Source organism: Zymoseptoria tritici, chromosome 6 (genome assembly GCF_000219625.1).
Source record: "Zymoseptoria tritici IPO323 chromosome 6, whole genome shotgun sequence".
Taxonomy (NCBI): Eukaryota; Fungi; Ascomycota; class Dothideomycetes; order Mycosphaerellales; family Mycosphaerellaceae; genus Zymoseptoria; species Zymoseptoria tritici.
Window position 1 is genome coordinate 2,163,997 of NC_018213.1, and position 11,795 is coordinate 2,175,791.

General features: G+C 47.3%; 3 protein-coding genes across 3 annotated transcripts; all 3 read right to left on the reverse strand.

Annotated features, from left to right (window-relative positions):
• Positions 1–276: 276 nt before the first annotated feature.
• Positions 277–669, reverse strand: MYCGRDRAFT_94089 (uncharacterized protein; the record flags this gene model as incomplete). The annotated part of the gene is made up of 1 exon (XM_003851690.1): positions 277–669. The coding sequence occupies one exon, from the start codon at positions 667–669 to the stop codon at positions 277–279; it is 393 nt and encodes a 130-aa protein (XP_003851738.1).
• A 9,104-nt stretch (positions 670–9,773) lies between these two features.
• MYCGRDRAFT_44189 (uncharacterized protein) lies at positions 9,774–9,992 on the reverse strand (the record flags this gene model as incomplete). Its single annotated transcript, XM_003851689.1, has 1 exon — positions 9,774–9,992. A coding segment is annotated over one exon (219 nt), but the record flags the coding sequence as incomplete, so codon positions are not given.
• Positions 9,993–11,033: 1,041 nt separating this feature from the next.
• Positions 11,034–11,429, reverse strand: MYCGRDRAFT_43924 (uncharacterized protein; the record flags this gene model as incomplete). The annotated part of the gene is made up of 1 exon (XM_003851688.1): positions 11,034–11,429. One exon carries the CDS (start codon positions 11,427–11,429, stop codon positions 11,034–11,036), a length of 396 nt encoding a protein of 131 aa, XP_003851736.1.
• Between the last annotated feature and the right edge of the window lie 366 nt (positions 11,430–11,795).

The window sequence follows — 11,795 nt, forward strand, 5'->3', positions numbered from 1 at the left end:
GCTATATAGTAGAAACGACCGTAGAAAGTTGCGAGGCTGTTTAATAAACGCGCGTTTAGTACTTTGTCTAGTTAAAAAATTGCGCTGCGCCCTAACAAACATGTCGAAACTAGCTTAGACCCTCTATGCACTTTCCTTACACACGGCGTTTAATTAGCTGAATTCTTAGCGCCCGTAGTTAGCGTCGTCGCGTCGCCGAAGACTCGAGCCTGCGGCGAGAAGAAGTGCACAGAGCGGTTCTGATCCACATGAGATAGGACGAAGTTACCGTTGCGGTCAGCGTACCAGGCTAGATGCCCATCCGATCAGCACAAGTCCACGAGACGGCAAGATAAATTTTGATCTGCACTCACTGAAGTGTCCTATTTCGTTGTTCCATTCCAGCAGAGTTGGCGCCCTGCTGGCCTTGGGGTTGGCGCTCCCGCCTGCGTTCACGCAGCCCTTGCACCGTACGCCGGAGTAGCTGGCGTCGTCGACGGCGTGCTGATAGATGGAGCTATTCACATCGTCACAGGACGGAGGACCGTTGTAGAACTTGAAGCCGTCGGCACGAGTTGCGGCTCCTCCACCGTCCTGAAGGCCATAGCTCGTCTGGGCGTAGATGTAAAAATCGGCGGTGGCGAAACCGAACATGCCCAAGGCGAGGACTGCGGTAGAAGAGGCATGCATGGCTGATTGTTGGCTGAGTTGAATGTCGATCGGGACTGGTCGTTGTGGATCAGATTAAAGTGATCTACTTCGTTGTTGTCGCTGGAGAGCTGAGAGATTGATGTTGTCGTTGTCAGAGAGCATCTGCGGGCTGCTTTATATCTCTCGCCATGAGCTTTGCATTCCCACCGAGAAGGAGGGGAATGCTACTTTCTGGAGTCTGATCTCATCGAAGTCGTGGATGAAGAGCTGGGTCACGTCACAGTTCCACTTTCTGGTTGGCATAAAGCAGTGAGCTTGTTGGCATGGCATGTTATTGGCATGGCTGGCATTGGCAATGCTAATAGTTACAAGGTTTCTAGCGGACTACGTCCAAGGATGTGCCCGAGGTACGTTATATACTAAGCTACTTACTCTAAAAATTATAATGTTTATTACGTACCTAGTTACAAGAAGACAAAAAGACATGCATTACATTAACTACATTAAAGACACCGGAGTGTTAACATCGTCGATGTAATGCACATCAAACCAAGAAAGGGAGTCGAACCTAAGACGAACGAGGTATATTAGCCAGCTGCACCAATGCTCTTAATAAAGAAGGAAAATTATTTGCTACTATAGCCCTTTAAAAAGAGATACATAACATTAACTACATTAAAGACACCGGAGTGTTAACATCGTTAATGTTATACATATCAAACCAAGAAAGGGAATCGAACCTAAGACGAGCGAGTCGTACTAACTAGCTACACCAATGCTCTTAATGTCGAGCTGTAATCCTTAATTAAGTTATAGCTTCCTTTGCCAACGGCGACGAGGTAGGACTCGCAGGTCATTTGCCCCTTCCCCTGCCTCTGCGCTTAGGCTAGAAGTTCGACTTCTTCTCGCCTTTAACCTCGTTACCGGCCTTGTTGTCTTTCTTCGCCTCGCTTGCGGCTCGCTTCTCGTCCGCTATCTCCTTCTTAATATTAGTCGCAATCTAAGGGATCGACAACGGAGGGCAAGGGTGCGGATCCTCTATGCCGGCGAGGCGTGCTTAGGAGGGCGCAGTATCTTCGTCGCTAAACTAGATATCTTGATTAGCGTAAGGTCCTGAATGTAAGTAAGGAGCACTTACAACGATACTTATAACGACTAGCTCGCCTACTATCGCAGCTACGTCCTCCTACCAGAAGGGACGCTTAGTCGGCGTTAGAGTACGTGAAATGCGGACGCTAATAAAACTAAAGAATTCATCCCTGTCGCTATTGGCTTCTTCGAGTGCCTCCGGAACCTTAGGGGACGACAGTACAAGGACACGAGCGGGCGACGACTCTGCGCCTGTAGAAGATAACAGGAGTAGCTCCTTCGACTAGAAGATTCCAAGTCCCTTTATTGCCTGTCGCGCTAGGCTAGTCGTGCTATACTTCTTGCTCGCAGGACTATCTAGCAGCGGAGGCGATAGGGGTAGAGGAGACTGCTCCGGTTAGAACGGCGAGCTCGAGGGACATAGAGCTCTAAGAGGGGAGTAGTCGCGGATCTATTCTCTAGTATGATAACATGTCTTCTAGCGGATTAGCGTTACAAATTGCTAACTATCGTCTAGCTTTCGAGGAGGCGGCGTAGTAGGTAGAGCAGCGGTCTACGAGCTTAGAGGCGGTATAGCGACATTCGACGCTACGAGTTCCTACTTAGCGGTGGGCAAAGGGACCTCCGGAAGCGCGCTATCTAGAGAGCTGGCCGGTAGTGTGTTAACGGTCGCGGGGAGAGGAGATTAGTTATTAAAAGACCGGACTTTCTTAATAACCTAAGTAGAAGGTGTAGTACCTGCACGCTTACGACGAGTATTAGGCATTGTAGAAAAGCGAAGAAGGATAGAGATGTACAAAGGGTAGAAGCAGTAGGTTCGCAATATAAGATATTGCAGAGCCGATAAGACTAGAGGCCTATAGCGTTTAAAAGTATAGAGAAGCCTATTAATTCTCGATATTTAGAGCCGGCCGCAATACCAGGTATCGGAGCTAGCGGAAGCATAGCGGATTCTTATAAGATTGCGAGGTATAGTATCCTAGTCTAGAACAGCGTAGAGCCGATAATATTACGTAGAAGAGAGATTGCGATATATTATCGCTTCGGTAGCGGGCCTTTTACCTCCGGCGGCTACTATGTAGTACTTTGTGCCTACGGCGCAAGATAAGTAGAAAGTCGTCGGGAGAAGGATATGCGACAATTATTCTATATGTCGGTTTGCTCGAGGATATTACATATGAAATTTTCAGTATGTAGTACGACATACCGCAATATCCGTTAGCGAACACTAAACACGAGGCAACGCGCAGTTCCTAGCGATCGCAAGATTACTGTCTAGGGGGCCGGATCGTAATTCGTAATAATACGAGCTTAAGAGGTTTCTTAACTTAACGTAAGACGACGGACAGGTGATAGACAGAAGTCTAATCTGTACACAAAAGTTACTACTAAAATGCAAGAATGTACGTAAGACGAACACGCCGTTAAAGCCCGTAGGGACATAGGTATTCTATATCCTCCTATCTAAATACGATGTCTTTCCTTACTGTCGAAGAGAACATTTGCAACTATCCTAAATACAGCGAGCATACTTTTTCTCCTTAGCGCCTCTCTTATAGGTCGACTCGTACTTGGTCCCTATATAGCCTCCGTAGGGAGGTAACTCTGCCGCAATCGAAGGATCGTTCATAACTACGCCAACCCTGACCTATCGTCGACGATTGGCGTTATTCGCATCTAAAAGGGCAGGTTAGCTAGGTAGGAGAATAAGGAAAGAAAGAACCTACTAAGCTATTGTTGCTCCGTAATGTGCTACTAGCTATCCGGAGTCGTCGAGATCGGCCGAACAAGACGATTTAGTATCGGTGTCGCGGGCCGTCTAACAGAGCAAGCAAGAAGAGGAGGGCAAGTAGATGGAGAAGAGCGATTTAAGCTCGACGAACTTAAGGAAGGTAAGGAGGGAGAAGTCCTGTCCAGAGGCGGAGAAGTTTTCGAAAGCGCACTACGCATAAAACAGGCTGATGATAGAGATACATCGTTACCGTTAAAAGAGAACGTCTGGTCGTTGTCGTAGAGAAAACTATAGAGTGTAAGCGAGAACCCTAAACGTCGAAGACAAGAGACGAACCTGGCCTGTTGGCGATTGCGCGAGCAATACGCGGGCAGTAAATCTACGGGCAGAGTCCTTACTCGAGTTAAAGCCGGATAAGAAGGCCGAGCGGAAGAGGGAATGGTAATAACGGAGCTAGCGCGAATAAGTTTGTCGAACCGGAGCCAGACTAGCAGGGCGAGGAGGAGGCAAGAGAACATTGCGAGAGTAGTAACTATGCCGATAGCTATCTCCATAGTGCATGCGGCAACCTTTACGAATGCTGCGAATAGCGGATGCTCGCTGTTTCTAGGAAGGGCGGAGAGGCGGATAGCTTGTTGTTGGTCCGAGCTACGACGTGACGCGCGCGCGAAACTTCTCGGGTAAGTAGGGAGGAAGATAGGACCTATAGGTGCAACGCCTTTGCGACCGGACTGCAGTGTTGTAGCTAGATAAGTCGCGAGCCCTAAAGGTTTTCTTAGAGATGTCTATACAGTGTGAACGCGGCAACACGTGAGGCCTTAGTAATGTAACGTGAAGGGCTAACTATGTCCGGAAAGGCGAAATTCGAGCTTGCGACGTCACCTACTTAGTCCTATAGGCCTTAGAGTAGTAGTACTATTAGTTTTCACATTCAATTACTAAGAGACAGAGTCTTCGCTAGATTAATTTGTTTAGAAGAGTAATATGTTATGCTTAGTGCACTTAAGAGGAGTATCTGCACCGCGTGCCTATACCTAGGCTATGCATCGCTTTTGCTATCGCAAAGTTAAGTAATTAACAAAACATTAACGTAAGAAGCAAGCGAATCCGGATATTAGAAGGAGAAAGCACCAACGGAATTAGCAAGCGAATCCGGAATTGAGAAAGAGAACGCAACAACGTAAGAAGCAAGAGAATACGAAAATCAGAACGAGAAGGCATAGGTGCCGAACCAAACCGGAACATTAATAAAGCCCAAAAGACTAAGAGACAATGCCGCCTATAAGGAAGGTCGAGTCGTAACTACTAACCTAATCAGACAGCGACAGTGCAGGCAGCTCTAATTCTAGCTATCTTTAGAGTGCCGAGTCCGTCGTTCTCGCACAACTCGTTCCTACTACCGAGAAATTCCCCCCCTACGGTGCGAATGCCTACACCGATGTTGTATATCCTATTTGGAGTTATATCCTAAGGTCGCTACATAGTAGGATGGAGCTGGCGGTATTCCTCCTCTATATACTAGGTATGCAATCTCTACACGAACACGTTGTCGGCTAGGCCGTCCTAGTTAACGTACTTCTTCTTAACCCTAAACACTAGGCGATTAACACCCTTGTACATACGCATTCCTCCCCAGACCTCGAGGAACTACAACTAAATAATGGCTTGACCGTTCGGGCCGTTAGGGAAGATTACATCCTGTTTGCTGCTATCGAAGAGGAATGTGCTATATAGATAACGGCCGATTAGGGCAGGCCTTCTACATCCCTTAAAATTCTCTGACTTCGGAACAGCTCGATTGTTAAGGCAGAATAGCTTATAGGTCGTCTAGTAAGATTGCTGGCAGGCCTTGCTACAGTACTAGACCCGGAAGCACGCGGTGCACTTAGTAGTAGTCTTAGTGCCGCAGGTAACGCATATAGTAGTAGAAGACATTTCGCTAAATCGGATGTTAGCTAAGGCATAAGAAGGTCCACATTGCGGAAAACATACAGTAATGCCTAGTAATAGGCGAAAGGGTAAGGGAGTTGAAGTCGGTTGTAAAGAGATGTTGTTGAAGAGGGTCGTCGAAGAAGTTCGTCGAAGAAGTTCGTCGAAGAAGGTTGTCGAAGGAGGGCGATATAAGGGAAGGGGAGAGGGTTAAGAACGGTCAAAGGAAGTAGTTTTAATGTCGTAGAGGGCGACACTACGGTCCGTACACCGAGCGTCGCGATCCGGCAGTACGCATGACACGCCTAGCACATGCGGCTCCTAATGCTCGTACTCTCGTCTAAGATTATATAATAGGGTATTGCGTGGACTTTACTTCACCTGCGCCAAGGTTTTAACGCGTGGACTTTACTTCACTACAGTGAGATCTTACTGTCCGACTTTAGTTTACTATAGTAAAACTTTACTGTCCGACTTTATTTTACTAGGGTAAGATCTTACCTTAGCTAGTTAGCTAGTATTTACAACACGAGCATTACGAGCAACACGTACTAGGCGCACGTTACGACATTACGCGACCGGACGTGGTTGCCTAGTGCACGGACCGCAGTGTCGCCCTGCACGGCATTAAAACTACTTCCTTTAACCGTTCTCAACCCTCTCTCCTTCCCTCTCTACCTTCTACCTTCTTTACTTTAAACAACCCTTTACTACTTGCAACACTGCGCAACAATTATTAGCATACACTACAACACACCTTAACACTTTAAACATCTACTAGGCAGGTGCAATGTTGCTATACAGATGGTTTATTCGCTAACATTTACGTCCTAGAAATTCCTCTACCCCTCCGCCATCGCAATAGCTAACGTTCCGCTTCCTCTCGGACCGCCTCTTGCTTCGTTCGGTGCAAACAGAGACTACCGTAATAAATTTCTAGCTCCGAAGTAGTACTATATCCCGCGTTCGGTGCCTACCGACTATTTCGATCCCGATAATCCTAAGCTAGGAGCTCCCGCCTAGAAGATTCCTTAACCGGATGGATGCGTCTAAGTCTAGCATAAAACAGATTAGAAGGTCTTGCGCTATAGGATGTTTAGCGCGAAGCAGGAAATGGAAATGGCCAACTAGTACGCACCCCTAACTAACACCTGATAGAAATAGAGCTAACATATGCGCAATTAGCCATATCGTTAGAGAGAGGGCTAGTTAGGCTATCGTCGGCGCTCAGTCTATTTACCTCGATCGCCAATCTGGACGTCACAACCTCGGTTTCTTTATCTACCCTCTTAAGCCTAACGGTCGCGATTTGGCACGAGTCGGAACGGATCTACTTAATAGGGATAGGCCCTACCTCCTAGCGTAGGACCGGAGGGATTTTCACTAGTCCGGCGTAGATATGCAACGCAACCTCTACAGCGTTACGCCTTCCGCCGAGGTCCAGCGGTACATCCCCGCCATCCGATCGGGAGAGAAGACTTGGGCAGACATACGGGCAGATGGCTCGCGGCTTAACAACAACTTGTCGATTTAGTAGTTGTAGGAGGCTGTCTCCCGGTTCCTATAGGATAAGCAAACTTAAGCAACGCAGTTTCCTAGGAACAACTACCGTAGCCTCTACTTCGATAAGGACGGTGCCGAGGAGAAGATAACCCGGTAGATAGAGCAGATAAAGCGAGACGCTATTATCGTTCTCTAATGAGGAGCGATATAACACAACGGTTTTCTAGCTCTTAGACTTCGGAACGAAACTGTTTTGTAATCGGAATTAGACCTCTTCGTAGGATTTAACATTACAAGAGTAATTTTATAAGTTTCTGCAACTTAAAAGCGAGTTCCGAATTTCTTTGCTGATTTTTGACACTACGATGGCGGTTTTTTTCCTTTACTTCCTGCGACTTAAAAGTGCTGCGTTCTTGCTTCGACTAAACTAGACTGCGTTGCGAGTAGATTAGAAGTCGATTTCAGCGATAATACTAGACCTAACGGAATTAAAAGAGGGTTCTACCAACTTCTTCTCTATCTTAAGTACAACAGTGTCGTAGTAAATGTCTCGTCCGCACCTGTCTTCGACTACTTTAAACGTCAATACGGAACTACTCTCCAGCCGCCTGTCTTCGACTACTTCAAACGCTAATACGGAATCACTCTGTAGCCGCCAGACCGCCGAGGAGATCTCTGTCTTCGACTACTTCAAACGTCAACACGGAACCACTCTCCAGCCGCCTGTCTTCGACTACTTCAAACGCCAACACGGAATTACTCTGCAGCCGCTAGACCGCCGAGGAGATCTCTGTCTTCGACTACTTCAAACGTTAACACGGAACCACTCTCCAGCCGCCTGTCTTCGACTGCTTCAAACGTCAACACAGAACCACTCTCCAGCCGCCTGTCTTCGACTGCTTCAAACGTTAACACGGAACTACTCTCTAGCCGCCTGTCTTCGACTGCTTCAAACGTTAAACATCCGCGGATTAATTGATTAAGAGGTCTAATCCCGGGCCCGGATTAATTATGTTCATGTCAATCCGTTAATCCGACTAATCCATCCGCTCGTCGAGGGTTAATTGATCAATTCATCCTTTCAAAAACACGCGGATTGATTAATTGCATTAGCGCAATGCTAAAATTTTCGCCGGATTGATTAATCAGATTAATCCGATAGTGATGTAATTAATCCACGGATCGATTGTTTACTACCCTACTTCGACTACTTCAAACGTTAACACGGAAACATCTGTTAGCCGACGTACGTAAAAGAGAGGTTAGGTTAAAGAGGGTATTTGCGGTAATAAGTATTTTAAAGGAGGTAGCGAGGTATCTTTAAATTCTCGCAAGCATCGCTCTTAACTCTCGTGCCTCTAAAGCGAAGCCCTGTAGCCGGTAGTGCTTCTTATATGTTATCAGGCGCGAGCTGCTCCTACGCAAACTCTGCGAACGTTGAGCAAGCATTAACCTTATCGTAGTAGAGACCCTTCCCTCTAGGGGACGCGGTCGTCCACTGCTTAATGCCGTTACTGTCCTAGTACTCGATGCGGCAGTCCTCGCCTTCCTGCAGATCGCGAATGTCCTTCGCATATTCCTTAATCCGATCGCGAAGGAAGACTTAAACGCCCTGCTATACTATTGTAGCCCTGTTATTATAGTCCACAATCTGCTCCTAATCTAGGTCTCTATATGCAATGGCGGGAATGTAGGCCTTTACCTCCTTATTCGGTTCGAAGGGCTGGTTGTCTGTGCGGCGATTACGCTTGTCTACGCTCTACAATAGATGTCGCTTATACCGGCTATTGAGATTTATGCCGGAGGAACGATCCTACTCCTCGGGAGAAGCTACGACAGTGCCTTCCTGTTTAGTAGGGTACGGGAAGAGTCTAATGTTGTGGGTGTCGCTGCTGCCGATCGTAGATGCCGAGAATATTGTAGCAACGTCCAGATTGTAAAGTGTACCGACCTAGGCACTGCTAAAAGGTTAGCAGACGTTACACTAGATAGCAGGTGTAAGGGCGCGTACGAGCCAACCGCGTCTATTTCTTGTTAACCGTTAAAGCCGTTGTTATTAAGCTCCCATTCCTCCTCGAACTAATCTTTAAGCGGGTCTGGGATGTAGGAATAATCTAGCTCTACCTACGTTAGCGCGTAAGAACGCTAACTAAGAGAAGCATCTAGAAGCTATTTGTCGTAAGGAATGTAGTCGGCTTTAGCTAATCGAACTACGTACGTCTTCTCTTCCTGTCCTTCGTTAACGCATAAGTCCTACACTACGGTCTCCTCTCGATATCTTCTCGTTAAGTCTACTAATGCTCCTTACAGCGGTGTAGCAATTGCTATAATTCTGTAGGATTGTTAGCTAAAAGGTACGCAGAAGTTAGCGCAGCGTAGCTAGTGCGGATAAGCGAACCTTAGAACTGTAGGTTACGAAGAGAGCAACAATGTCGGTTGCGCAAGATAGATGTTAGCGTAGAGCTGTTAGAAGTAGTTGTTAGAAGAAGACAGCAGATAAGCTAAAGACGGAGGAAAGTAAAGAAAGGAAGGTTAGTTTGTTTGTGTTTATTGTGACGTAACTTACCGGTAATCTAACGACGCGCTTGCTTATAATAATAATAGTTGTTATGAGAATAAGCTGGACTTGGATGATAATTTGGCAGAAGGAACGGCGAACGCGTGATATAATCGGATAGATAGCTCGAAGGCGCACATGCCCGCGCCTAGATGTAAAGCATATAGAAGAAGGTAACAGACGCACTACGAAGTTAAAGCATCAGAAGTCTTTATCCGCTATTAACGCTGCTATGTAATCCTCGTCATTCTCCTTGTCCTCTTCTATAAAGTCCTATTCGTCTATAGGATCGAAATGCTTAGACGGCGGTAGTTCCTTAGGCGATGGTGTAGGCTAACGCAATCGCGCGAGGACTTGGGCCTGGCGAAGAGAGTAATCCGCCGCGCGTATAACGGCTCCTTCGCCGCTAGTACCGGTTAGCCGATTAAAGTCGAAGGCTCTCTTAAACAATACATCCTCTAACCTCTTTACACGCGATGCGGCGATGTAGAAAAGCGCCAGATCCTTCCTGCCGATAGAGAAATCGAGTACAACTTTGTCTATAGTTATACCCTAGGCCTTGTAGATAGTAAGAGCAAAAGCGAGTCGGACCGGGAACTACGTCCGACGTCGAAGTGCGCCTTCTCTATAAAAATCTCGAATAGAACAGAAGACAGGAACGACGGCAAATTCTCGACCGCGCTAGGTGTAGTTAGTAATCTCCGGGCTATAGTACTAGCTTCTTAGAAGAGCTACGAGAAGATAGAGCGGATTGTCCTTCTAAGGATCGCTGCCTTCGCTCTATACGATGTCGTACAGACGGCACTGCGTCCTGTTAACGATCCCTCGCTTAGTCTAGAGGTTCTCGGTTATTATAAGCTTACATCCGATGCTTAGCGCCAGCTCTCTTTCTAACATGCCCGCCTCTCTTACGGTAGCTCGCGCGGCAATCCTGTCTTGATTCGGGTGTAATGCGAATAGCTTAATTACCGGCTGGCGCCCGTCTCTCTGGCAGCGGTAGTTGTACTCGTCGGCCTAGGCGTTTGTTAGATAGAGGTGGATAGCTTGATCAAATTCGGTAATCTCGGCCATAGTAAGGTTAGTCGGATAGCGCGATGTTAAGGTCTAGAGTCGGCGAGATTTAGTATAGGCAAGTAAACACAAGTACAGGGCGTGGAGATATTGCGGTACAAAGCGGAAAATTTCGATATTGCGGGGACAGGGTATTGCACCGCATGTGCACTATACGAGGATGTTGCTTACCTGCTAATGCGAGCGCTAAATATCGCAATTTCGGAGACTATCGAGCGCGGAGATAAAGGCTTCTTGCCCTTACTGCTGTCGCTGTTGGACTATAAGTTCGACTGTTTAATCGAACAGGCGGTATACATCGTATCCGCTTCGCTCCTCGGATGAGGCTCCGCCGAGTCGTTTCTTAGCCTAAAGCCAGTCTTTCTCGGTCGCGTAGTGGCTTCGTATCGGACCCGTAGACGACAAATCTATATATAGCGCCTTGGACTTTATAGGCGGGAGCTGCTAGAAGTTACCGAAGAGTAAGACGCTAACACCTCCGAACGGAGCATTGCATAAAGGAAATGCCTCCAACAAGCATTTCTAAACACGGTCTAGCGTCTCGAGGCCTACTATCGACTTCTTATTAATAATAATGTAGAGCACCCTACGAAGCTTTCTCTGTAGGTGTGCGAGCTGTCTTACTCCTAGTAGGTGGAATTCTCCTTTCGTAGGTAGCCGTAGTAAGGTATGTAGCGTTAAGCCGGCAATGCTATACGAGGCGGCGCCGGTAGGCGCAGCGCAGAAGATAACATCCTCGTAATTCGAGATAAGAGCCTGGAGATGCGCCGAAATTACCTCGATAATAAACGATTTGCTAGTACCAGCTTTGCTATTAATGTTAAGCAGCAAGGGCGCGACAACTTGTCTAGTAACAATTTGCGCCCTGGCGTGCTTAAGCACCTTATTATAAATCGCCCTTTGCGCGGCTGAAAGCATCTCGAGTACATCTATAGACTACTAGGCAACGCGGCCGGTAGTAGGGGACAGCGCCTAGTGCGTCTTCTACCAGCTAGTGTTATAGACGTCGGTGTCCGCGTACGTGCTAACATAAGAGTCCTAGTAGTACAGGCAATCTTCTGTTTGTTCTCCAAGATTGTTGCGATCTTCATCGCGCGCCGCAGGGTTGCAGGTAGCGGTTTAAGCAGCTAGCTGTTCGTAGCCGCGCTCTAGATCCTGCGACTCCTCCGTCTCCTCCGGCTCGAAATCGTCGTCGTCGTCCGGTAGGGGTGTCTCGTCCTCTATGGAATCTTTATGCGGAGTACAATGTCGCTTGCAGTGCTCGTAAGCTGATACCCAGCTCTC